The following is a 27,362-nucleotide window of genomic DNA, read 5'->3' as shown; positions in this document are numbered from 1 at the left end:
CACAAAACTGAAGATCAGAACGAACTGGAACAGGGAGAAATGCAAAAAAAACTGTTACTCAAGCAACTTGACATGATTTTTCCGTAGAGCATAATTGGCCGTTTTAATTCTATGTAAAGCATATTTGAGCCGCTCTAATTCAGCGTAGAGCGTAATTGCGCATTTTGCATAGCGTATTCGCTGTTTTAAGTCTACATAATGCGTTGTAGCCACTTGGAATTTATCGTAAAGTGTAATCGAGAGGTTTCCAAATTCAGCGTAGAGCGTTGTCGGGACCTCCCCTTGCAGGCCCCCCTAAAAGCGTGATTTACTGAGTCATTACCCCTCCCTCAGTAATCATATACACACAGGACATGTGGCACCCAAAGCAACCATTACTTGGTATAAGGCCACACCAATTTAATTTCTTGGTTAACGGATTTGCCCGCTTCATTTTTTTTTCTGATTAGCAAAAAAAAAATCAGAATCAAATGCAAAATGCACATATTTTGCCCTGAACAGTTGAAAACAGTCCTTTTTCTAGAAAATCCGTTAACCAAGAAATTAAATTGGTGTGGCCTAATGTTGTCATTGACAAATCCCACTTTTCATGTCGTGTAGGGAAAGAGGGAAAGACGAATAAACGAGAACTCACAGTAAGCAGGGCCGGTGTGATGAAGGCCCAGTTTGCCTGCCAGTAGTAGTTGGGCTGATATCCGGCCATCATCGCAATGTCCTTACAGAAACGTCTCAGTCCTGGAAGGGAGCAAAAAAAAATTGTCATCCTCCTCATTCATGAATAGAATACACTGAACATACTTCATCATCATCATCATTCATCCTCCGAAGAGGTTGAGCGGACAAAGTTTGATCTCCAGAACTGCTTGTCGTTCATTGCTGAAATAAGTTCCAGGCCCTCCAAGCCTGTCTCAGTTTCTATAAGTTTCTTAAGTGTTATGTTATCTTAACTAAGATCTTAATGCCAATAAAAAGACCTGAGTTCTAACCACAGTAAAGAAATGAAAACTGAAGTGGTATGGCTACATGTCACGGTCATCAGGACTAGCATCATGCAAAGGGGTTCAGGAAGGAAGAAAGAGGGATAGTCAGCCAATGGAAAAGATTTGAGGGTAGTAATAAATTGGACAGGCTTGACAGTATACGCATGTTTTCAAAGCTTTTCATATATCTTATAGGACTGGTGAACTCTGCATTTTCTCTCTTTGCCTTCCCACTAGAAAGCCACTTTAGTTCTTTAGTTCAACAAATATTGCCATTGCTACTTAAAATGCACAATACGATCAAGTAATGACTGGATGGGCATGCCACTGGCTGAGTGCTCTCACAGGGCCAGAGACAGGAGGGAGTGGAGGAGGCTGATACTGGATGCCACCATAGTCCCCGACCCTCAGACATGAGACTAGGTAAAGGTATAGGTAAGGTAATTATGTATCTTCTTGTGAACAACTTGGTTGTACCTACCGTAGAGGTAAGAGATGCCGATACACTCCATGATAGCCACGATGATGAGGGGGTAGGTGCCGGCATAGGAGTCGATCAGCACAACATGGTAGATGCCAGCCTACATGGGGAGAAACAAAACCGTGTCAGAAATGAACTGGTGGACGTCCCAACCATTAAGTACCTAATACCAGCCCAGAAGAGAACAAGAAATAGCCATGCTTTCAAGTACCAGAGTTATCAACCAAGGATTGAGGTGTTCAAGAATTCATTCTTTCCTAGAACTATTGCAGAGTGGAACTAGGGTTAGGGCTAGGGATAAGGCTAAGGGCTATGTAGGGTTAAGGTAAGGGTTGGGGTTAGGGTTAGGGTTGGGGCTAGGGCTAGGGTTACAGCTAGGGTTGGAGTGGGGGTTAGGGCTACAGCTTAAGGTTTGGTCAGGGTAGTGCTGAGAGCCGCTGAGCCAAAATTTCATAATAAGCTGTTCATAAAAACAACCATCTAATCTAGTAGCTATGTAACTCTATTTTCGTAATCTGGCATCCTTTCCCCCATATGTTGCCATTTGCCCGCGAAATTCAAGTGCAAAAATTTGCACTGTCTTGCAGTTTCCAACTCCCTGGTCGGGGGGGGGTGATGCCAGTTTTGTAACAGCCTGACCAATCAGACCGCGCTGTAGCGCATACATTACAATCGGCGGTAGATCCTTTACATCACATGTATGGCACAAACACAAGTGGTAGTAGTAGACTGTTTTTTTTAGAGAAACAATACAGTATACGAACAAACAATAACAAGCCTTCTTGCAGCCGTACAAGTACCCACATGTATGGCACAAACACAAGTACCCACATGTATGGCAAAAACAAAAGTACACATGTATAGCAAAAATACACGTAACGGGTTACATATGTATGGCATAAATACAAAAAAAAACAAGTACCCACATGTATAGCACAAACACAAGTATGCACGTGCATGGGGCATAAACACAAAGTATGTGCGAACCGAAAAATAGTTCAAATGCTATGCAAAATTTACACGCCATGGCGCCAGAACAATAGAAATTCTAAACAATTACGAAGAGTCAGGACTACGTAGATCATAAATTTATCTCAGATAATGGATAAGAAATTCTCATCTACTGCCGTAGTATCGATAAAAGGCGTATAAATCACATGGGGTCCGACCCGGACCACCTTTCTCGCAAAACTTCTGCGGCAGCGGCATAATTTGCCCCCGACTTATGTGTTTGCCAGGAGTTGTAATCGCCAGCGACATCGTATCCAACGGGTGGCTCACAACTTGTGCTCCTACTAAGGTCCTAGCACCTTCTCCAACTCCTTGGGCTTCGTTTCCACAACGTGAAAGTCTAGCGAACCGAGCTTTCTTTCCGCTATCCGCCGTTCCCCGAGCCCCCTGCGCTTTCCACAATTTAGGGTCCGCCATCTTGGATCGCGTCACGTGACTATTGGGTAAGCGTGGCTGGCTGTTCAATTTTCCTCCCCCTGGAGGTAGCTGCTTGCTAACAAAGCTGTTTTGCGTGCCAGCGAGTGAGTACGAAAGGTCATTGACCTGCTATTTCCCGGAAGTGATCGGCGCGTGGAAAACTGGCCAAAAAAACTGGACATTTGCGTCTTTTTACGACCGACAGAGGTATATTTCTGCATTACTTGATCTTGGACAAAATTTTAGGCCACAACTATGGGAAAACTACACATAAGAAGGAAGAAAAAACAACATTTTCGGGAGGTTTACCACCCGAACTTTCAATCTACGGGCGGCATACGCCTTGCGTTGCTGCATTCGCTGGCGAGGGCCCAGAATAGTCGGTGTCATTAAAATTACACTAAAAAATTCACAAAAAATCTATTTTGATATATATGTACAAAAGCTCCTGTGTTTTGATTGAAACCACCATTATGCACATCTGACCAAAATATTAGCCGTGGAAATTGAGTCGTTAGCCAGGGAAATTAATGTTTTGTAGAAATGGGCGTGGCCTATAACTATTGATTACGTCATCATGACGTCATAAAAATTTGCATAAATTATCATCTTGCAATCAGGTACTTGGAGAAAAAAAATCAAGATCCATACTTAAGTCTAAGTACTATTTTTGATACCTCCCCAAAATTCACCAGCAGTGCCCTGTGGCTACCTTAAGGGCTTGGGTTAGGGCTATTGGCTTAGGGCTAAGGTTAGAGTTACAGTAACTGTTGAGGTTGTGGTTGGGGTTAGGGCTAGGGCTAGGGCTAAACTAACTTAATAATGAACACTACAAGGAAAGATTTACGTACATGTGCGAGGCAGGGCATGGCCAGGGTTAGGGCTAGGGCTAGAGTTAGAGTTAGGGTTAGGGTTAGGGTTGGGGTTTGGTTAGGGCTTAAGGGCTTAAGGGCTTAAGGGCTAGGGCTATGCATGCTATGCATACTATGAGGAAAGATTAGAAGAAGCAGCATACGTACATGTGTGAGGCAGGGCATGGCGAGCAGGTAGCAGCACACGGAGATCGTCAGCATCACCAGCCATTTCTTCTGCCTCAACAGCGTCGGCCAGCCGTCGCAGATCGCCGTAGCAACCGTCTCCACTATCGTGAACTGAGGAGAAGATTCAGAAAAATTATATTCTAATCCAGTTTTAGTTTTAATTACTAAATAGACTTTGTCTTTCCACCAGTTACAAAATGATTTACACAACATTGTATGTAAGTATAACATACAGTCATTAATGAGTGTCAGTGCTTTGTGACAGGCTGATTTTATAAATGTACCAGTCAGCGATTGGTCAATTTGAGTGCGTCTTTACCTGACTGCCCAATCAGAGGGCAGGGAATCAATGCATTTGCTTTGTGATTGGCCAGTTTGAAAAAGTGCTTACTTCACTGTCCAATGACAGGGTGAAAAGGTACAACTTAATTAAAATCAGTGCCCTGGTATGTGATTGTACCACATTGTGATTGGCAGATTTGAAAGTGTCCCTACCCGACCGCCCAATCAGAGGACTGGGAATCAATGCACCACTTTGTGATTGGCCAATTCGAAAAAGCTTGCTTACCTGACTGTCCAATCCGAGGGTGAAGAGCATGAGGAAGAAGATAATGGCCCAGAGTGGTGAGACTGGCAGCAGAGTCAGGGCCTCCGGATATGCTACAAACGCCAGGCCAAAACCTGGAGAAGATGGACAAGGTTTTTAGTACATTTTCTGACCAAAACCTGGTAGAATCTCCTATACACTGTCAGATAAAGGTTTACTTTCAGGACACATTGATTCATAAATGGATACTAAGAGCTCACTGCTTTTTGGCGAATAATAGCTCACATTCGCAGGCCAGGTCAGTACCAGAGAACTCATAATACTATTAAAAAAATCTTTTTCTTCCAAGAAATTTTATTTCAATTTTACAGTGAAGTACTCAAAGGAAACAAGAACCAAACAGAAGTAGAAAAGACATTCCCTCTTCCCCGATATTGTAGCGCTGAGAAGAAGAAATGGAGCAAAAACAGTATGTTTCTGTCTGCGAAGGTAAACATAACTACTATGAAAAAAAGAAGACTTACTATGAGCAAAAACAATATGTTTCCTTCTGCGAAGTTAAACATAACTACTTGTATGAAAAAAAAGACTAATCTCACCTGATTTTGCGACTTCCGGCACGGTTAGGTTCAGTTTCAGAGCCATGTGACCGAGGATGGAGAAGATAACAAAACCGGCGAACACACTCGTTGCACAGTTGGTCAAGGCCACAATCAGCGCGTCACTGAGGAGCAAAACAGAACAAACTGTCAAGCCACAACGCAAAATGATTTTAAGAAAAGGATTATTAGTAATTTAGTCTCTCAAGGAGCTTATGGGCAACCAAATGACGCAGCCACAGATGCATTCCCAAATGTACAATATTTACATATCTACACATACATGTATGCGTGATTGGATTACAGGGAAATGTATCTACAATGCCAGCTGCATCTGAAGCAGTGACACCTGTGCTGCGACGCAATGTGAACCAGTCCTGAGGAAGGTGACAGAAAGTCACGGAAACGCCGGCTGAATAAAAGACTTGGTTGTGTAAAAAGAGTGACTGTCTCTTTACTCAGTGTCTTACCAACCTGATGAAACTATTCACGGAGGAATGCAGATACTTACTGAATGGTGTTGTTCTTGAACTTGTTATAGGAGGCCAGAGTCAGCAGTCCTCCCCATGCAGCCGACAGGGAGAAGAAAATCTGGGCAGCAGCATCTTTCCATACCTGCAGACAAGGGAACAATAGGTTAGCAGTGCAGCAGTGACCTCTAGTGATTTGTGTGTGAATTGCAGTTACCTAGTCACCATGCAGCAGTGCCTCCTGCTGTTTGAAAATGGTACTGCAGCAACATGTTCATTTCCATACAGCACAAGTTACAGGCACATATAGGTACCGAGACATGCATTTGTATAGCTAAAATTACTGCAGAAAAAAAGCTTCTGCAATTGTGGTTATCAGATTTCAGAACTAGAGATATCAATCAACAACAAAGGGCTATTATGCAAAATTTTGAAATATCCAAATCATATAAAATCTTGATGTCATCAACAGTAAGTATCACTTTTCATTCAACATATTTGCATCATTATTTCACATTTCCGACATACATTTTGTGCGCACTAACAGTCCTTGACAATAACAACAAAATTAAGACACAATTTTGGACCAACCAAGGTAACCAATTGTGCCATAAACACATGTAAAAAAAAAGTACATGGAATATAACGGCCAAGTTACGGTGAACCCACCTTTGCGTTTGCGATCTGGGACCACTTTGGTACGATGAAGAACTTGATGCCCTCAAGAGCGCCCTCTAGCGTGACTCCGCGGATCAGCAGGATCAGGAGGACAACGTAGGGGAAGGTAGCCGTGAAGTACACAACCTGGGAGGGGCAGATCAAGCAATGTATTAATCAATCAATCAATCAGTCTATCGATCTATCAATTATTTCTTACAATAGGCAAAGGCAAATGATATCACTTCTTAGGGGCAGTTGGTTGCTTATAAACACTATATATAATTGTGTGTCTTGATGTTTCAGTATTTCACAACCTGGGAGGGCCAGATCAATCAATCAATCCATCAATACCCTTTATCAATCTTTAACAATCCACCTATCGATCAATCCATCAACCAATTAATCATTTCTTACTCAGATAGTACCGACTGCTGCCGACCCCTGTGGCAGGGACAACAGCAGCAGTATTATCAAATCCTGGATAGTGAGTGAGTGAGTGAGTGATGGTAAGGTAAAGAAGTATAACACCCTAGCATTTTCAGGCCATAAGGGCAGTGGGTTTTTCATCAACTGCGTATTTCTCGCTCAGGTTGAAAAGACTTTCTGGTAGTTCCCGATGTTTTCTATTCATGCCATACACAGTTTAATTTTGCTAATTATTGAATCAGAATTTATTCTCTGGAAGAGGCAGTCACTAGCCTTGACGGTGTACATTCTCAAATCAAAACCCCAAATATTAACTGGAGTGTGATTCAAGGATCCCAATAAGCATGCAGACATCAAGCAACTGGATAGATTTTGGAAACTGTCAGACATTTCAAGTAGCGTCCACTACTTTTCATTAGCGAAAACTGTCGGATGTTTTGAGTAGTATCTACTTTTCATCATGACCAAGAATACCAACCTTTCCTGAAGACTTGATGCCCTTGATGAGACTGAAGTACACAACAATCCAGGCCAGGAGGAGGCAGAGAGCCAACTGCCACTTCACCGTCACAGGCTCACCAATGCCAGCGGAGCGCGACAGCATGTACCGACTAAAAACACGAGAAAACAAGAAAATTTAGTAAACTAAAATAGTAAACTTTTCATATACGGAGGTATTTAGATTAGTTTTCTTGCTTTTGTGCCCACATTTGAATACAGTGGAGTGATATACAGGATGTAGCTATTCCAAAAAAAAGCAAACAAGTATTATTATATTCTAGTAACCTTAGGTTGATCGGGGGGTTTGTTTGCTTGTGTGTCCATAAATTTTCAATGCAATAACGGAAGAACAGGAATGCAAAATTGGCAGTCAAAATATGGAATTAAACTGTATACAAACCACAATTTCTAACCACAAACTTTAACTAAGTGAAAGTCACTTTTTCTCCCTTTTAACTAGATTTTTTTTTTTTTAGATTCGGCCCCCTATGTAAAATAAGTATCAAAGAAACAAAGAAATTGTTCAGTACTTACTCCCAGTATTCCTCACTTGGGCTGACTCGGTCCGAAATGTTCCCAGTCCAGTCTGGAAAAACAACGGAAGGTCAGATCAACAACAGCATTTTCATCCCTTTACTGGGCCACAAACGTTCTGCTACTAAAATTCTGATCCACTGCTTGCCAAATCATGTGTTCCATCTGCATAATGTGACGGCACAGAAGCAGCATAGCTTGTTCATTGCTTTATAAGGAGATATCACAGCCAACACATCGATTTCAGTACCAAGGAGAGCCACTAGGGAGTCCAAATCTTTGATTTTGACCCACCTATGGGCTCTTGAGTTATACATAGTGCTAAGCTACAACTGATCATCCAAATTCTACAAACATTATTAACCTTTCAGGCAATGGTTTGTTTTAATGTAGAATTTAATGTAATGCAAAAGAATGTATCACCCTTCACACAGATAATTGGAGACTATTTCCGTGCATCATACATCTGACGAAGGTTGACGAGATCGACCAAAAATTTGTGGTGAGTTCCTTCCTTTGAAACCTTAAAACTTTATTCAGAATAAGCATTAGCAGTGTGCCCCAGAGTGCACTGCTAGTCTTACTGGCATTCATTCACAAATATACATACAAAAACATGTACAATACTTGACAGAATCACTGGACAATCTACAAGGTATCTACAAAATTGCAATATACAGTTATTTAAAAACAGACAGACAATCCTGTTCCATAACTGAAAAGTATTTAATTTAATTTCAAAAAAATGCATGACTTACTTTTGAGCGAGTTTGTGTCGACGCAGTCCCCGGTGTTCCACGTGTTGTCGCAGGTTCTCCACGGGAGGTCAGAGGTGAAAGACGAGAACAGGTAGAAGAGCGTGTACGCGATGATGCAGTTGTAGTAGATTCCCACAAGCGCAGACGCTATGACCTGAGTGTAACCGATACCTAAAAACAACAAGACATATCATATTACATATCACCTTTTAGACAATAATGTGAGTGTAACCAATTAACCTAAAACAATGGACACAACCTATCATACATTTTCAGACACTCTTTACCACAAAAGCTCAAGTTACACTACAGACACTGGAAATGTGTTCTTGGTTCATCCTTAGCTCTCATAGCATTCAATTACTAGTACTGCAACCACAGTGTATTAAAGATACTGATCACATCTAAACGAAAAGAAACTGCACAATTTTGATGTAGAATTCACCTGAATTCTGTTAAGCTATAAAAGTTGTAATGTATATAATGTTTTTGCAGGCTTACAGTCTGCAAATTGGTATTATGCATCAAAATTTTATGGTCAAATTTTTCATTTGGATGTGATTCATATCTATGCTATGTATTTGTCTTTGCAGTCTTAAATTTTACTCAGGTGTGTATGTTAAGCCCTGCTGACACCGTTAACAGTAACACTGATAACAGTCGTACCCTGGAAGAGCGGCAGGAAGATTGGCGAACACGAACATCATACGATAATTATCAATAAATTAATTAATTTGTTAATTGTTAATAATTGACTTTTCGTACCCTGGAAGAGCGGCAGGCAACGCCAGATACGGATAGGTCCCTGGCTGGCGAATTGTCCCAGCGACGTCTCGAGCAGGAAGATGGGGAGGCCGGCAAACACCAACATCACGATGTACGGGATCAAGAACGCTCCTGGGGAGGGAAAGTAATTTCAGTTTTCTTACCCATTGTTTTTACTTTTTCACATTTAAAATTATTACAAAAAACAAAAGCGCAAAGATATGGGTGGGGCTACTTTGTCATTGTGCAATAAACTTTGACTTGACTAATTTACTCTTTTAGTTCACAAAAAGTAGTCTACTTCTTCCCAATTTTTCCTTACATTTTTTTACTATCTCAAACAAGATTCAATTTTAAGAACTGACAAAAGCTCTGTTTTTCCCGAGTAGTTTCTGCGTCTCTGAACTCAAATTGGACCGGATTGCTTGCACTTAAAAGCATGCAGTCACTTATTAAGTACATGTACCTAAGGCCACACCAATTTAATTTCTTGGTTAACAGATTCGCCCACTTCATTTTTTTCTGATTTGCAAATAAAAATAAAAATAAAAATTCAGAATCAACTGCAAAATGCTCATATTTTGCCCTGAACAGTTGAAAACACAGTTATTCCATTTTTCAATGCAGTGGTATCATTAAAAGTTCAAAATTCATTTTTTAAATTTTGAACCAGCCTGGTATGCTGACTTCATGGCTCCTATCGTACCATTTTGGGCCATAATAGGATGCCTAGGCCTGTTTTTATTTTTTATTTTTTTATTTTTTTCGCCCGCCCGCTCCATTATTTTTCTTCAAAAATCCGTTAACCAAGAAATCAAATTGGCGTGGCCTAAGAGGACAATGTTGGCATCTGGCTTTTGTACATTGTTAAAGGGTAACATTTTAAAGACTTGAAAAGACGTCAGCTGACGTCAAGAAGCAAAATTGTTAAATCATCCTTACGAGTTTCGAACCTGCCATAATTCAGGTTTACCAGCTAGAATTCTCGTGAAATGTCCAGTTTTCGCGATGTCTGACATGTTTGATGGTAAAGTTTTAAAAAAAAGATCAATTTATGCACACGGGTTGGTTCTGCAGCATGACTTTTATTGTTGGCATTTCCGCTCGAGAAAGCTGCACAAGACTAGTGCAAATATTGTTTGATTCAGACAACTGCAACATTGTGAACTTTTGACTCATGCCTTCGGGCAACACGTGTGAAGAACAACTATGCAGAGTGACCTCAGGTCACACAACTATGGTTTGACTCATTCTTCTGGTTCCCCAGCATCAAATTACTTGGTTGCAAAACTTTGTGTTACCGAGGCACAACAACAATGGGTTGAAATTTTTTTTCTGAACCAAGAAAGTTTTACATAGGCAAGAAAGAGGAATTTAAAAAGCAACTAGATTTAATCATCAGGACTTAACACTGAGTACTCTGGACAAAGGCTCCTAACTTCGTATAGCTTATACTTTGAGGTATAACATTAACAGATGGCTGATGATATTTTGTGAAAAAATTCCATCATTGTACGAACAACAACTGCATATAAAAGCCTGAGTGTAACAAGCTACATGATACTATGGAATAGATCTCTTAAGAGCAAAGTTCTTGACTTTATTCACAACCACCTGTTTCACATGAAGCGACGTTTTGATGACCGTCTGTCATCTTCATTGGGACATGTGGGCCTAGGTTGATTGTTTATCAGTCATGATCAAAACTTTGTGTAGTAATCAGATTCCTTATGAATGCTTAAGCTGGTAAACCTGGCAGCTTTGGCAGGTTTGAAAGACAATGATTTAACAGCTTTACTTGATGACGTCAACTATAAAGTCTTCTCAACAAGTCCATAAAAACCTTTAACCAGTGGACAAAAGCAAAGAGATGCCAACGTCTTACCTGCTCCATTCTCGAAGGCGAGGTAGGGGAACCTCCAGACATTGCCGAGCCCCACAGCATAGCCGATACAGGAGAGGATGTAGTCGGCCTTGTTGGACCAGTATGAGCCTTGTTTTCAGGTGAAAATTGAAGTAAATAAAGAAAAAAAAAGGACTCACCTCCGCCATTCTCGAAGGCGAGGTAGGGGAACCTCCAGACGTTGCCGAGTCCGACAGCGTAGCCGATACAAGAGAGAATGTAGTCGGCCTTGTTGGACCAGTTCCCGCGCTCCTTGTTCTCATCCCCATCGTCGACCAGGTCCATCTGGCTGACGGCGTTCGGCTCAGGGTCGTAGCTGTCCTTCCACTTCCCATCTCGGCTCGTGTACTGCGGAAAAATGGCAGGAAGGTTAGAATTTTTAGTTTTCACATCACAATAATCACTGGTGATTATAACAACAAGCTAATTCCTTCCACTAAATGACCCACTACGGTCAGTGTACTGTGGAAGATTATACAAGGAGAAAACAAAGGGTTTTAAAACTTCAGAGTTAAATGGTACAAGTTACAAGCTGAAAAAGCTCAGTTCTTAGTCAACCTTCCATCATGAATCGTGTACTGCAGAAAGATGGAAAATAAGATTAGAAAACCTTCAAATTGGTCAGATTATATCACACTACATGGTTGGAAATACCACCTGCATTTGCAGGTTAGTGCACTCTCTGGTAAAATTGCAGAGCTGTTCAGTACACTACCTACACTTTGGCAGAATGCCTCGTTTAAGGTGCACAGTAATCGATGACATCCAGTTTCTAGTTTTCAAATATGTTCTCCCCAAAACATAGCTCTGAAGCATGAAACCCCCATGGAACATTGACACCAACAGATTAGGTGGCAAATCGAGTTTAGAACTGCTCAAGGATACGTACACCAGGATTCGAACCCTCAACCCTGCGATCCACAAGCAGTCTTTCCTTCCTTGGGCCAAGTGCATTGTGGCCTCAAGAAATCACACAAAAATACCACCCACCAAGTTCTTTTAAGCACTTTCACTTTCAATGATGTGGTGACTATCTTATTTACAAATATACACCTTGTAGACAGAAGAATCAGCCTTGTAGGCAAGGTGCCGACTGTGTAACCTTTGCCAACCGTTCAAACATATTACTCGGTCAGTGACTTACTAGAAGAAATATTAATTATAAGACCAGTATCTGCTTGCTTGATGGTTGGGCCAGGTACAATTACACAAAAACATTTTCACTTTCGAAGATGTTGTGATGTCTTACAGTCCTCCTGAGGCAAGATACGAGAGTCCCACCTTTGCCAATCGTTCGGCAGTTAACAAGGAAACATCGTTCTCGTCCGGAAAATCCATTTCTGCGACGTTGAAAACACCTGCGACACCTGTTTTTCCAGGTGAAAGGAGCCCTTCACCTCAAGTTTCGTGATCACGAACACCAACGTGGATACGTGGGTGTGTTTGTTTTATTCTAAAGGCTTTCACATGCATAATAGGAAGGGTACAGGAAGTACGTTGTTTATCACGTTATGGCCACATCAAGTTAATAAGTCGTTCCTGGGTACAGATAGACGAACGAAAACCGTAACACAAATTATAATTGAATTTCTGTAAGATGATTGGGAATGAATTTCGTTTCCAACTTTCCAAGTTTAATTTTGGTTTTCTTTCATAGATGTTTCTCTCCCAAGCATATCAAGCACTCTATACTATTGAACTGAATGAGAACCAATAGGTTCCATTAGAACTGCCAGTATAAATGCCTGGGAACTTCTTAATGATTTTTGAAAGGAAAGAAAACCCTGAGTCTCAAATTCCCCAAAAGTGTATCTTAGCAACAATGCTTGTATTCTGACCTGCAACTTCCTTCTAATATAAAATCTAAATAATGTAGCCACTATGTTGAAATGAAAAGCAACTTGTCCATAAATTATTTCTTGATTATGGTAATGCTGCTATGAAAATGTTATCATTTGCATAGTCATAAAGAATTTTAACTTCGATCAACCTTCACCCCTACAGGAAAATGGACCAGTCCGGTACATTCTTGGGCAGGTGCCAAGGTCAGTGATTTGCATCTCTATTGGACTAGTCCATTCAAACTTTTGTGTGTGGAGAGGGGGGTTGCGTGCTAATTTATAATACTTCAAAGGTATTTCCAACAAAAAATGAAGGGAAAGAATTTTGTAAGAAACCAACATTTCGTGCTAGGATAGGAAACTAAGGGGAAAACAGTTACTACTGAATTTATTGTTCACAAGAAGGGCCCTCTTTGCAATGGAACGGCCCGCTACCTGTGAGGTCACTGACACCTGTTATGCTGGTTGGGTGCATCGAAAACAACATCTACGCTTGTCTGAACTTCAAAGCAATCCCACGCTAGTGCGAGTAGCGTGAGTTTGGGTCTCAAATCACCCGAGTGTTCCTTTGAACACCATTAGATCCAATCAACATTTTTTAACCTCACCAAGTTTACTTTTCACCAAAAGGCTAATCATCCACTAGCCTGGCTACCAGGGCCAATACACAGGCCAGCCCATATTTAGATTCAGGGTCTCACTGAGGGGGTTTGTGGTAAAAGTGTAGGGTAGCCGAGACTAGCGTGGTGAGCCGAGCTGTCAGAGAACTGCACAAGACGAGATCTCACTCTAGACTGACTCCTGCCACATGGCCGGAGGTACTTTATTCCTGTTAATGAAGACCATATGTCTTGACCGCCCGTGCGGTCACAGTCTTATCTACTCCCATATCTACTCCTAACAAAAGATGTGTTGGCCCTGGAGCCAAGGAGCTAGCCCATATACTGGCCCTGGCAACAGTCTGACACCGGCAGGCTAGCCCTGGAGCCGAGGAGCTAGCCTGTATACTGACCCTGGCAACAGTCTGGCACCCAGGCTAAGCCCTGGAGCTGAGGAGCTAGCCTGTATACTGGCCCTGGCAACAGCCTGGCACCCAGGCTAGCCCTATGTAGGAGCTGGCCTGTATACTGGCCTGGCAACAGTCTGGCATCCAGGCTAAGCCCTGGAGCACAGTTAGCTAGCTCTTTTATGCTGGTTCTAGGCTGGCAATAGTCTGGCACCCAGGCTAGCCCTTGAGGAGCTGGTATGTATACTGCCCCTGGCAACAGTCTGGCACCCAGGCTAATCTCCCACTGTTAACAATGAGGACAGGTGTTATGTACAGTATATACATCTGATTGTCCCGGGAAAAGTCATACTCTTTCAGTCAAATACAAAGGACAATATTGTACAGTAGACCCTGGCTTACCATCCTATCCTTATCAGTGTATTATCTTTTCTATAAGTGGCATGCAAATTGCTTGAACAACAACATCTGGCCGATTTCAGCTCTAAACCTACCAGTGTGCAGGTAGGTTTACCAGCCAATGGACCATGTAAAAACACATTGTACTTGTTTCAAACTTCTTTTTCTATAGAATAAAACAGTTACAACAAAGGACGGCTTTTCCTTTAATACGTACCAGACTATAGACCAGGAAATGCCATGAAAATGATACAAAAACATTCAAGAAATGTTACATCAACAACAGAAAGTTAGAGCTCGGCAAACACTCCAAACTCCACTTCCGTTTAGAAAGTGGGAGGGGGCTCCTTCACTTCGGTCAGAACAAATACACAAAGCTGTAAAACTCCACTTCAAAAAGCTCATAAATTCCTTTTTTATTTCCGTCCAAAACAGCAACAGGTACAGATTCTTGCATGGTCAGGATGTCTTTTATTATAGGAGCCACTTTGCAGGGCAAGTTACAGTGTTTTTATAGCATTCAGGGTCTTTTTGAAGTTTTGTTTGTCAGAATTTCTTCGTTATTCTGTCATTTTTAAGTGTCCCAAAAGATGTTAGGATGATTTCTAAAAAATTATTACAAGATTCTTGTCTCAAATTATTTGTCTCAAGTCCTTTCCAGTATCAAATTGAATGTACTTTAAGATTTCACCTGTTTCAACTTAGTGGCTCCGTGCTCCAATTAAAGATTAAAAAATCACAATCTGTCATTTCTTTAATCACATCTTGGCAGAAATCAAACAGGAGCTTTGACAATCATTGTAGCAAAGGGGGTCAACCATATCCGCCTAATCAAACTGCTCAAAACGATGTCGAATACTTCAATTCGTGACCACTCGTTCGTAACGATCGTTCCCATTCATGCTTACACCAAGCGTAGCCACCCGGATGCTTCAGAAATGTACCCCTAGCAAAGCAAGCGTTTCTAGAACACAAGCAAAACTCCATTAAATACGGCCACTGCAAATACAACAGACGGAATTTTTTGGAGCGAATCGCTGTTATTTACTGTGAATATCCTCAGCCACAGACCTCATAAGTCTTGCTAATTTGAGGCCGTTTATTTGACTTACTGTTCAAATACTGCCCTGCTATGCTGCATCAAATTCATGCTAATGACCATGCAATTCTACAGCCTTCTTAATTAAGACTGTTGGTAATGAATAAAGCAGACAGAATCTCTCTGGAACGAAGCAGTTATTTACAATATCCTGAGCCAGAGACTTATTAAGTCTTGCTACTTTGAGGCCGTGTATTTGACTTACTGTTCAAATACTGGCCTGGTTTTACATTCATGCTAAATGACCATGCAATTCTACAGCATTCTTAAATTTTTAATTAAGACTGTTGGTAATGAATAAAGCAGACAGAATCTCTCTGGAACGAAGCAGTTATTTACAATATCCTGAGCCAGAGACTTCATAAGTCTTGCTACTTTGAGGCAGTATAATTGACTTACTGTTCAAATACTGGCTAGCTTTTACATTCAGGCGAATGTCAATGCAAGTCTACAGCATTCCTAATTTACAGTAGAACTTTATTGCACAATTGTATGAGGTACAATGTATGGCAACAACTATACAACATAGTACAAAAAAGGGGATAGAATAAAACTTAACATCCTTAATCGAGCTATTATAGAAGGTATTTAGTTCTGTGATTAACCTGCCTAATAAGCTTTCATTTGGTTGAGAATTGCTGAAGAAATTAATTCAAGATTCCCGCATTTCCGAGAAACCACCTATTCGTTCTCCCATGACATTTGCTAGAAGAAGAACAAAAGAAATGCAAAGACTTAAGACATGCAAATCAGCCCCTCAGGTGGGCAGGAGTTGAAACAAAAGACAACTGTCATTAGTTGGATTCGTTTTGTCTACAGGGACATAGATTAATGATTGTCTGTGTAATTGCTAATGTCTTCCTTTGAAACACTCCAGGTTCCTACATGTACTGGGTAATCTCCACCTGTTTACCTTTATAGGCCATGCCAATGTAGTTCCTTGGTTCTTGTAGTCTTACTAGAGTGAAAATTTAGCAAGCGAACAATATAAAAATGGAGGGCTGGAATTAGAAAGCATCTTATCTGGTGCACATTTTATCTTTTACCCTGAGAAATAACAATCTGGCTTGGTTTTGCCTGCAAGTTAGATGCTTGCAGTGACTCAGCAGTTACAAAAATGTACCAAGGTACAAATGTACAAACTTTCCTATCATGATGTTGTTGAATATCATTATCATGTGAGCATTTTATCTTTCAGCCTAGAAACACCCATCTGACTTGGTTTTGCCTGAGTGAGCTTTCCTCAGTGGTTGGGGGCAAAATATAAGCTGATTCAGAACCAGAACTTTTTTTTACAAATCAGAAAAAAATGAAGAGCCGAATCCAAGAACCAACAATTTAAATTGGTATGGCCTTAGCTGGTTTCTGAGGGCAGTCAGGACTTGTATGTATTCAGTGACTCAGCAGGTGGGTGAGCTGTGGGAGGGCCTCATAGTGGAGATAACATCTTTATGGGGTGATTATGTGAGATTGATGAACTCCCTACAGGGTCTACATACCAGAACAACCCTCCATCAAAACGGACAGGACAGTTCACATGGCTTCAGGGCAGAACGTAAACCACTGCCTCTACTGACTCCTACCTGCCTATATGCACAGGCAAGGTACTGGCCCCTTGCTCTCCTCTGTCAGGTACTTCCAGCCAGCTCTATTAACAGGTGGCCAATATTCAGACAGAATTCTTAATGCTTGGGTCAATGGGGAGAAAAATTAGCCTCCATAGCATGCCAAAAACTGGGGGTCTTCAGGGTCTTTGGGAACTTTTATGTGCTATTTTCTGATTGCATATAGTTACTTTAGACAACATAGCCGGCCTGGTTGAATTACCCCCATTTTTAAAACTGGGCTAATCAGAAAACAGCCGAAGACCACCAAACCCCCAGTTCTATAAGCCTGCTACGGAGGCTAGGTTCACATGGCTTCAGGGCTGTTTTCGGCCTGTATTGTGCCATGTTGTTTGTTACTCTTTTCCATTGTTACTTGCCAGCCCTTGGGGCAAGACACTGTGCCTGACAGTTTAGCTGGTTTCTGAGGGCAGACAGGACTTTACGTGTTCAGAATTAAAATGTCTACCTGTCTAACTGAAAAGTTCGAGAACAAAAGAACAACCCTCCATCAAAAACGGACAGAACAGTTCACATGGCTTCAGGGAAGTATGTAAACCACTATCTCTCTGCCTTACTCCCATGCATTAACAGGTGGCCACAAGAGACAGGATTCTTTATGCTTGAGTCAATGGGGAAAAAACGCTCAATCAAATTTACAGACATGATACTTAATAGCTGGCTGAGATATTCATGAAGAACCTCAATGGCAACAACTGATAAAACACTAACTTAAAGTCTTCTTAGCCTCCGTAGCAGGCTTATAGATCTGGGGGTTTGGTGGTCTTCGGCTGTTTTCTGCTTAGCAAAAAACGGGGGTAATTCAACCATGCAGGCCAGCTATGTTGTGACTATATGCAATCAGAAAATAGCACACAAAAGCTCCCAAAGACCCTGAAGACCTCCAAAACCCCCAGTTTTTGGCATGCTATGGAGGCTAAAGTCTGAAACCGTGAACAACTTTTTGATAGTAGATACAGGTATTAGATAGGAAGGGAAGAACCCAAAGATTAGATCACAAAGTGAACCGACCACCACTTTCGAAGGCAGACACTGAAAAGACCCAAGTAAACATTCGCATTCCAACGCTTTAAAAGCACAAAAGCTCCTTTTCTTTTTTAAAATCTTAAGATTTTCAAACTTTACAGTATCTCAATGAGTCATCTCCTGCTAATATTAACTGAATTACAGAAAACTGGTTTCGTTGTAATTGTGTCTGATCTTTTTGACAAAAGCTCCTTTTCTTTTTTATAATCTTAAGATTTTCAAACTTTACAGTATCTCAATGAGTCATCTTCCTGTTAATATTAGCTGAATTGCAGAAAACTGGTTTCGTTGTATAATTGTGTCTGATCTTTTTGACAAAAGCTCCTTTTCTTTTTTATAATCTTAAGATTTTCAAACTTTACAGTATCTCAATGAGTCATTTTCCTGATATTACTAGCTGAATTGCAGAAAACTGGTTTTGTTGTAATTGTGTCTGATCTTTTTGACCCAATTGCCGGACTCAATCCGGGTCTTTCACAGGTCACTCTGACAGGCTTACAACTTATCAAAGGTTGTATCTGGGTCGTTTCGAGGGTGGAACGACCTCGAGTGCCCCATTTTGCGGCGCCAAAGTTTTCAGGTCATCGAGCAGAAACAATGCTGGGAGGGTCCAACCCTGAACAAACATGTCGTAAAACACTTCGAGTGAAAGCTCGTCTGTGTCGGTAGAATCCACAGTTATACAGTTCAAACTTTGTTCGGGGGCCTGCAGGGGGGGGGGCGACAACGCTCTACGCTGAATTCGGAAACCTCTCCATTAAACTTTGTGATAAACTCCAAGTGGCTACAACGCATTACGTTGTCAAAACGGCAAATACGCTCTACACAAAATGTGATGCTCTACGTTGAATTAGAGGGCCCGTCTACGCTCTTCGTAGAATTAAAATGGCCGATTACACTATGGAAAAGGACTTGCGGGCCCCCTTTGTTTCAACACAAGAAGGAAATTCACGATAAATTTTCAGTGGATCTCATCAACCTTCGTCAGATGTTTGATGCACTTGCTGACTCTCCTGAAGTCAGAAACATGATGATGTCAGGAATGTATCCTTCTTGTGTTGGATCAAAGTTTTAACTCTATAACTAAGTCGTAAAACACTTCGAGTGTGTTACGACCAATTTCAGACACTACAGCAAGACTGGGTTTGGAGAAAACGCCCCTTTTTATTGAGTTGGTCACTTCGGTAGCCCTAAGTACTCAAAAGTAAATGTTAGTTGGGACAATGTAGATTTGCTACTAAGTTGACCATATGTAAACTTACATCTCAACTTAGACTGTACACTTACTCCTCAAATGTTACTTGGGACGATATAGATTTGAGTCTATTACAACTGTTTTCGGACACTACGTACAGCAAGACTCGGTTTGGAAAAACTGCCCCTTTTTTATCGAGTTGGTCACTTTAGTAGCCCTTACACAAAGTAAATGTTAGTTTGGACAATATAGATTTGCTACCAAGTTGACCACATGTAAACAAACTTCACTCTCGATAGCCATCGATATGATGGATCTATCCAAACAGAAAAAAAGCAACAGAAAAAGGCAGAAACATATCATTTCCTGGCTTGTCTGTCCGTTTGTGCATATCTGTGTGTGTTTGTCCAAACTTCCAAGAATATACAGAATAGCAAAGTTCTTTTATCACAACCATTTATTTTTCACGAGCCAAATAAAAAGGGCTTTGCTATTCAGTTGTTTACCGACCTGATGAAATTATTTACAGTTCCCACACAGAATGTAACTGGAAGGATCACAAAGCAGTGAAACAAATAGGAGCGGGTAGAAACAGGAAAACCCCTGACATCCGGTAATCATGCAAACCCAAGTCGTGCTTCAACCCCAATGTTACAGCAGTATGGGTAAGGGGGGCGAAGCCTGCCATCTCTGATTGCCTTGCAAGATTGTTCCTATTTACTTTGACCTGACTGGATCGATGTAACTGACACCGCTGACGCAGCACTAATATTTTCCTTCGACCGTTCAGACCCTACTGACAACCCAAACAGACAGGGTCAACAGATGTCACGCCCTGCACACCTGCCTGGCACTACCTGGCCACACCTGTGTTTGTTAAGATGACAACTAAAGACATCAAAGGTCCAGTCTAGGCAGTGAAACTAGCAGTTACTGTAGTTTTTCTTTGCCTTTACAGTCAAACCTGTACTGGTGACCACCTGTACATAAGGACCACCTGGCCATTGATATATAGTGAAACTTGACAAAACTTGTACAAGTGACCACTTCTACATAAGGACCACCTGGCCAATGTTGCCACTTTTTGGCGGTCCCCTTAGACAAATTTTCTCATTAACAATTGCACGAGCACTAAAAAGCCTGTCCAAAGTGACCACCTGTCCACATAGACCAGATTTGATTGGCCTGACCGGTATTCTTGTGCATATTACAACGTCAAATCTAATAACATTAGTACCCGGAAAATGACACAGTCATGGAAAAAAAAAGTGTTAACAGTGCTTTCTTTAGAAATTAGTAGAATATCTTGAACATTTGGATATCATTTGTGTGGAGCACCTGAATAGCAGAATCCCACCTACAAAAGCAAGGTCACAGTTCACATTCGCACTTGAGTGACTTCCAAATCTTGACAGACTACTCTCGCTGGCTACATGACGCCCAACCCTCTTCCGGCCATTAAAATGACAAACACAATATTAATGCTCCACTTAAGCTTAGTTAAAGGGGTGGGACATGTAATGGGCCTGTTACAAGGACAGCAGGGTCAGCTCAAATTATGGCATGGTCAAAACTGGCCAAAAGAGCACTGTCCTTGGAGAAAATCGGTTCTGTGTGGACACTTTTTCAGTTGTGTGTCAATGGGAAAAATTATCAAGGAGACCACCAAAAAGTTATCACATTGGCACATGTGCTCCCATAATGGTTCTCATACAGGATTGACTACTGACAATTTAAAGCAAGTACATGGAGACATTAGGCTGGAATTGGTCCCAATTTATGGTTTTACAGCCAGAAGATAAAACTGAGGAAAAGTACAACCAGTTTTGGGGAGGGAATATAGTCTGATCGAGACACAAATTTTCATTAACTTTGTAGTTCTTTTCCAGCTTTTTTCCCATAGTCAAACACCACAATGCTTTCTAACACATTTTTCAGGTCTCTACTGATTCAAAAGTGCTGAATTCAAGTTCACAAATGCCAATTTGTACTAAAACACAGAATCACGGCCAGCGTAAAATGTCACGTACACAAGATGATAAAATTGATAAGATTCCTACGCAATAAACCTTTGAAAAGCGGCAATATCACTGTCCAACTCTCTGACAACACTCTGTAACTTACATTAAATGTTAAATCATGACCCTAGCCTCTACAAGACTTTGGGAGGCGGCTGGAAAGAATAGAAATTGGCAAAATGAAGAGATAGCATGCCAGGGGAGTTGGTCTGCTGGAGAGCACAGTTTGCCGCACCCGAGAGTGGTAAACTGTTCTTTCCAGTAGAGATTTCTACTCTTTCCAGCTGCCTCCCGAAGACTGGTAGAGGCTTTAATGAACCTACATACCTCAGAGCCTGGTACATTTGAATAAGCCATCATAAACTCTGTCTAAATCCTCCCAGATCAGTTGCACAAATGAAATGCTGGCCAAACCCACGCCAAACCCATGCCAAACCCCTTTTTTCACCATCAGGGCTCGAAATGTCACCTGCACGTGTGGGTTAGTGCTTGTAAAATTGGAGCTGTGTAGGTATTTCTGATGTCTACCAGACCGCAGTCCAAAAGTATTATCTTGTGTCAAACTATGGATCACCAGAATTAAGAACATTCCTCATGTTTTTCAGAAAGATTGAAAGGAGGCTGGTGCAGGTAAAACTTGTCTGGTGCAGGTTATTTCAAATGTTACCTGCGCTGGTGCAGGTATGCAGAAATTTAGTATTTCGAACCCTGATCAGGATTAGTCGTCTTACTGCTTTCATTGCCAAAACTGGGCGTAGTCATAATTAGTCATGACCATAACGAGGCACTTTGTGACGTATGTGTTCTCAGAAGACTAGAGTTGAACTAATTATTGTTAATAACTGTTTATTATAATAGTAGCTTCTCATACGATCTTATACAAAACAAGTCTTCCAAGGTATAGACTTATTATCATTACTTATCGTTAATAATGGCAGAAGATTCTTGTATGATCTTATACAAAACTTGAAGTTAAAATACAAAGGTACAATTTACTTCTATATTATTGCACCTAAAGTGACGCATATTTCTTACTTCAAGAGGAGCCAAACAAATAAAACGTTGTCTGAAGTTAAGTGAACCAAGGAAAAGTAGTGCTCTTAACTGGAAATTACTTATACATTGTTGAGCAATAACCTTTCATAGGGTCATGCTTGGATTAGTAGCCAAAATGCTGTCAGAAACTTGGCAGATTTCCTAAATAGAGGTTCTACATGGGGGGTCCCAACAACACTTGATGGTAAACTCAAGTGTACTGGCTACATGTAATATATTTAGGACACTGTAGCGTAAAATTTGGCCACCTCCCTCTGAATCACGGGAACTTATGATAGTTTTCTGTACAAATTATGCGAGATTGAAATAAATAGTTTGCCTATGCCTTACAGAAAACAGGCATGTAGACTCCTTCATACTTGTACTGCAAAAAAAACCTCCTACAGCCAAATCAGATGATTAGAATGTGAATAGACTTACACTTGTTAATGAGTAAGTTTATATCACAGTATTTCCCAATAATAAACTCAGCAAATTACCTCCTTTATATTTCAGTAGAGTTAATCTAACGACTATTCTTACCCAGTTCGATAAACACAAAAGATAAGGCAGCTTTTTGAGAGTTTAATTAGCCAAATGGTGGTGCCTAATCTGGCCTGATCCGTATGCATCTGTAAATTGTGCATTCATGCTTAGGCCGTACTAATTCAATTTCTTGGTTCTTGGATTTCAAACAGGAGGAACAGTCCATTAAACTACACTTTTGATAAAAGTCTTTTCAGGTCTTTTTCTTTATTTGATGTTTGTCTCCACGTTTTTATTTGTGGGTTATCTAATACCAGTTTCCACTGCCCTGATAACCTGTGTATTGATTTGTTGTCATTGCCAATAAAGAAAGAAAGAAAGAAAATTCTACATACAGTAAACTTTTCATAAAAATGGACAAGAATTATAGTTTATGGTCAGAAGCTTCGATCTTTCATCAGTCTTTTTATGCACCAGCATATCTTCGTTAACCTTCAGCCTGCTAAGGTAGCGTTTGGCAGCATATTTGCATTGGCTATCAAGTTAGGTAGCAAGAGGAAGGTTAATTACTATGAATCTTTTCTTCTTATCCTATAGATAAAATGGTGTGATGCAATTCTTCGTAATACGACACCAGTCGCCGAGTGTGAGGTCAGTGAACTTTGTCCTTGAATCACTGTAAAAACATGACATCGCCATGGCAACTTGAATTCCCACAACAAACAAACATGTCAGCAGATTTTTCACATTCTGCGGCGTAACCTCTCACCTGACCAAGGATAGTGTATACTCTTTGCTGTATGGGTTAAATAAGGTGGAAAACAAATTATGCACAGTCAGCGCTTGCCTTCCCCAAAGCGTTCAAACCTTTAAATCTTACGAAATCAGAGCTCAAAATGCTTTGTTCTGCATACCACTGGTGCAGGGAACATTGAAAATTACCTGCACCAGATAAATTTTACCTGCACCACTCAGATTCAAGGAGGTATGAATCGTACTAAGAACTGTTCAGATTTCTTTTATACTTCATAGGTGGTAACAGTCAATGCAGCAAATAAAGATCCACATACACCTACATGTATATATGAAATTAGTTATGGACTAGTGCAGGTTAGGTGCAGCCATGCAGGTAGACATCCGAAATACCTGTACAGCCCCAAGTTTACCTGCACTAAGGTGCACATGCACCCAGTCTTTTAAGCCCTGAATAAGTTTCTTACAATGCTCATGTAGACAAAGAGCAAGGCTACTATGAAATTGAAAAGGAATGAAGACTTAAGTAGCTCTTAAGTACTGGAATTACTTGATAAGTAGAAAACAACTTGTGCTTTGTTGTTTTTTTGTTACATTTTGTTTTGAAGCAGCTATGTCACTTTTTAAACAATCACTGAAACAAGTGTCTTCAAGCAAACTTTGTCTATGTCACATTCTGGACAATTTCAGACGGTTAAAATAACCTTAAGAGTCGTTTCTTTTCTGTAGTTGTTGAAACTGCGGGCGGGGCCCGGGTACCCTTAAGCACACAACTCGCTATTTATCCAACAGTTTGGACGCTGCTACCGACTTTGTGTTGGCTCACAACCAATTCCAGTAGTTGGACAAACTTTTTCTACACCTCTAAACAAATTTGCGGCGGGAATACTGACACAAGACGCGCAAAAAAGGGAAGAAAAAAAAGCGTAAATAAAAGACGAGTCGAACACCGGGCGTGGCGACCTAGGTGGGGTATCAGGTTACCGACTCGGGTTACAACAAAGTAGCAAAATAACCTCCCGCCATCGCCACAGCGACACGTTTTTGCCACAAACTTCGCGCCAATCCGGCTTCTGGTTAATATATAAACTTTGTTACGATGCGGGCAAGTTGTCTGTGTCTGATAGACCAGATAAAACAACAGGTTTAGTCGCATACCCGCGGGCTAATATAGCACATACGCACCTGAAAATGCTGGTAAAGCTAAACTCACGATCAGGGCGGGTCAATCCTGGCCGAAAAATCCACCCCCCAAAATTCCTCTAAACTTTCTTCTAATTTTAACACGGCTTCGTAGCTACGATTGCGGGGCTCAATAAGCAACGATTAAGTTCTTGATTTCATGAAGAATATATTCGTAATCTTTGAGAAGTGTGGGAAAGGTGCGATATGGTTTGTAGTACCTGCACCCCGGTATGTCGGTAGGTGTTAGGTGTCGGATTTTGTCAGGTCACAAATATGCGGCTTTCAGCGAAATGCCGCGTAGTTCTTCAACCGTGCAACTTCTCCAATCAAGTACGTTTTGCCGACGATTGCGTACTAACAACTTCACAGATTTGAGATTTAGACTGCATAACAAGAAGTTAAAAACCTGCACGGCTTAATTAAGAACTGATTCGTTCTAGTCACACCTGCGTAACTTAAGAACAACATGGCGGTTTGCGAAGGGCAACGAGAGAAAAATCCCCGAAATTTTCCCACAATTTACGCACATTCTGACCCTGGCCTGCCGAAATAATTGCTAGCTTCTTTGTCTGCGAAAAACACCCGTCCTAACCGTGGGAAAGATTCGGCAAAGGTAATCCACACAAACTTTTGTCCGCTCTAAACATGAAAACCCAAACAACTACTCAAGGCCCAAGCAGCGACCCTCAAAAGAACACACGCGTTCGCCTCACCGGTTCGTTAGTAGCGTTGTAGTTACCGGCCTCGCCTGCTTGAAGCCCCGGGTTGTCCATTTTTCGTATCTTCGAAGAGATCTAGTCTTCAGTCGACCTTTTCTCAGCTCACCTCAAGGGTATCTGGCGTTATTTACGAATGAAGAGCCCTTTGTTCCAAACAGGTGAAATCTGAGACGGGCGACTGCACTGCGTTTTGGGAGTGTGCGCTCGTTTTGTAACTGTTTACGGCTTCGAAATGTAAACAAAGCCGGCGATTTTTGCAAAAGATAGTGGAATTTTCCATGACGTATTATGATTATATTGTCACAATTCTTTTTATGTTGTAATAGAAACGCTTTTGTGAGGTTTTCTCTCATAAAAAAGTTTACACCCCCTAATAATTACGACTTGGAACAGTCTACCCATATATGGCCTAAGGCGGGTGTTCTAGAACCCTTCACGATGGCGCGAAAACTATGGCGCGAAATACCACGTGATTCGCCACAATAAGTGCGTTTTGGATAACAAGTCGATATCGAAGTGGTTGAAAGTGTTGAAAACCGCGAAATTGTGTGATTACAGGGTTAGAAATGCTGTGAAAATTGACCTGTTGTGCGCCTGCATAGCTGTTAGCTTGCGGTTGAGTCAGTCCACAAATCAACTGATTCGCCGTGAATACTGATGACCCTAGTCTCCACCAGACTCCTTCTTCAGGCTGAATAAATCGTAGAAATCGGTCTAAAAAGGGTATAAATTGGCCAGAGAAGGTAGCGCATGCAGGCCGATTGGGTCCTCGATGGCCGGCTACCTTCTCTGGCCAATTAATACCCTTTTTAGACCGATTACTACGATTTATTCAGCCTGCAAAAGGAGTCTGGTGGAGACTAAATGAACCCAATTATTCCAACAGGTCGAAAGTTCAATCGTAGGTGCGCCTTCCGAACGAACTGTTTGTTGTCTTTCATTTATTTGTTTGTTTATTTATTTATTTTCTAGCTTTATTTTCAAGCAGGTGAAAGTGCAAACAGAACCATTTAATGCAGTAAAATCAAACCAAACTGGCGAGAAAAAAAAGGAACTTCAGAATTTTTTTTTTTTTTTTTTTTGCTGAGCCATCTGCCGTCGTCCATGTTGACCTAGCACGTTCGATCGTACGAGTTATGCCTGGTTAACTCCTGTCAGTCTCAGCTCAGAATGAAAAAAAAAAAAGATTGCGACATCACTGACTAGCACCTGTGTCTAAAACACACCAGAAAATATCGCAAACGCCCAAGCATCCGGCAGAAACTGTACTTAAGGTGTGGAAAAAGACCTAAATTTTCGCTAAAAGTAAGTTTTTCAAAGCTAGGAACGTCCTTTTCAAAGGGAGGCGTCGCCAAAACTGCACGAGTGAGTCAGAAACAATACCCAAGCAGATGCAAGGATGCAGCTCAGTATCTGAGTTTTACGTAGCTAGCCTGGGTACCATTCTACTTGTATGCCGGGGCTCCCACACTCGCTTCCTTAGGGAAGCGAGTGTGGGAGCCCCGGCATACAAGTAGGATGGTACCCAGGCTAAGTTTTACGCATATTTTTTGCAACATTTTATAGCGCGTCTTTCTTATTCTAATAGTGAAATGAGGAAGTGAATCGTTACAAAAGCATAATCTCCAAGCAGATCTTTCGGTGGTCGCAAAAGACAGTATCAAAATTGGGCAGGCAGTATCCATTTAATAGCCGGCCATTGTCCAATGGACACTCCTCTGGATACTAGATACTGCCTTGCCACCGTATGATCTGCTTGGAGATTAACAAAAGTAGCCTCTACCAGGCTTCGGGAGGCGACTCGAAAGAGCTAGTAGAAATTGGCCAAATAGAGAGACAACATGCCAGAGGAGTTTGTCTGCTGGGAGAAAACATTTTGCCGC

General features: G+C 41.3%; 1 protein-coding gene across 3 annotated transcripts in view; it reads right to left on the bottom strand.

Moving 5' to 3' along the window:
• The window catches only part of LOC109485738 (sodium- and chloride-dependent glycine transporter 2-like), a 38,604-nt gene that overhangs the window by 1,708 nt on the left and 9,534 nt on the right, over positions 1-27,362 (bottom strand). Inside the window, exons 1-13 of one of the 3 annotated variants that reach the window (XM_019789413.1) lie at positions 25,474-25,651; positions 11,233-11,440; positions 9,190-9,321; positions 8,425-8,595; positions 7,667-7,718; positions 7,110-7,242; positions 6,215-6,349; positions 5,587-5,690; positions 5,076-5,200; positions 4,498-4,610; positions 3,909-4,040; positions 1,462-1,561; positions 635-735 (exon numbers count right to left, since the gene is read on the bottom strand). In XM_019789413.1, the coding sequence (XP_019644972.1) occupies positions 635-735; positions 1,462-1,561; positions 3,909-4,040; positions 4,498-4,610; positions 5,076-5,200; positions 5,587-5,690; positions 6,215-6,349; positions 7,110-7,242; positions 7,667-7,718; positions 8,425-8,595; positions 9,190-9,321; positions 11,233-11,440; positions 25,474-25,533 (1,566 nt within the window). In that variant the 5' untranslated portion in view covers positions 25,534-25,651. Of the gene's footprint in view, positions 1-634; positions 736-1,461; positions 1,562-3,908; positions 4,041-4,497; positions 4,611-5,075; positions 5,201-5,586; positions 5,691-6,214; positions 6,350-7,109; positions 7,243-7,666; positions 7,719-8,424; positions 8,596-9,189; positions 9,322-11,232; positions 11,441-12,373; positions 12,518-25,473; positions 25,652-27,362 lie in introns of those variants that run through there. The other 2 variants (XM_019789414.1, XM_019789411.1) reach the window with 2 other exon arrangements.

The sequence above is a fragment of the Branchiostoma belcheri genome, unplaced genomic scaffold (assembly GCF_001625305.1).
Source record: "Branchiostoma belcheri isolate BF01 breed outbred unplaced genomic scaffold, Haploidv18h27 scaffold78, whole genome shotgun sequence".
NCBI lineage: Eukaryota > Metazoa > Chordata > Leptocardii > Amphioxiformes > Branchiostomatidae > Branchiostoma > Branchiostoma belcheri.
The sequence above is the reverse complement of the archived record's forward strand: the minus strand, read 5'-3'. Positions and strand labels throughout refer to the sequence as shown.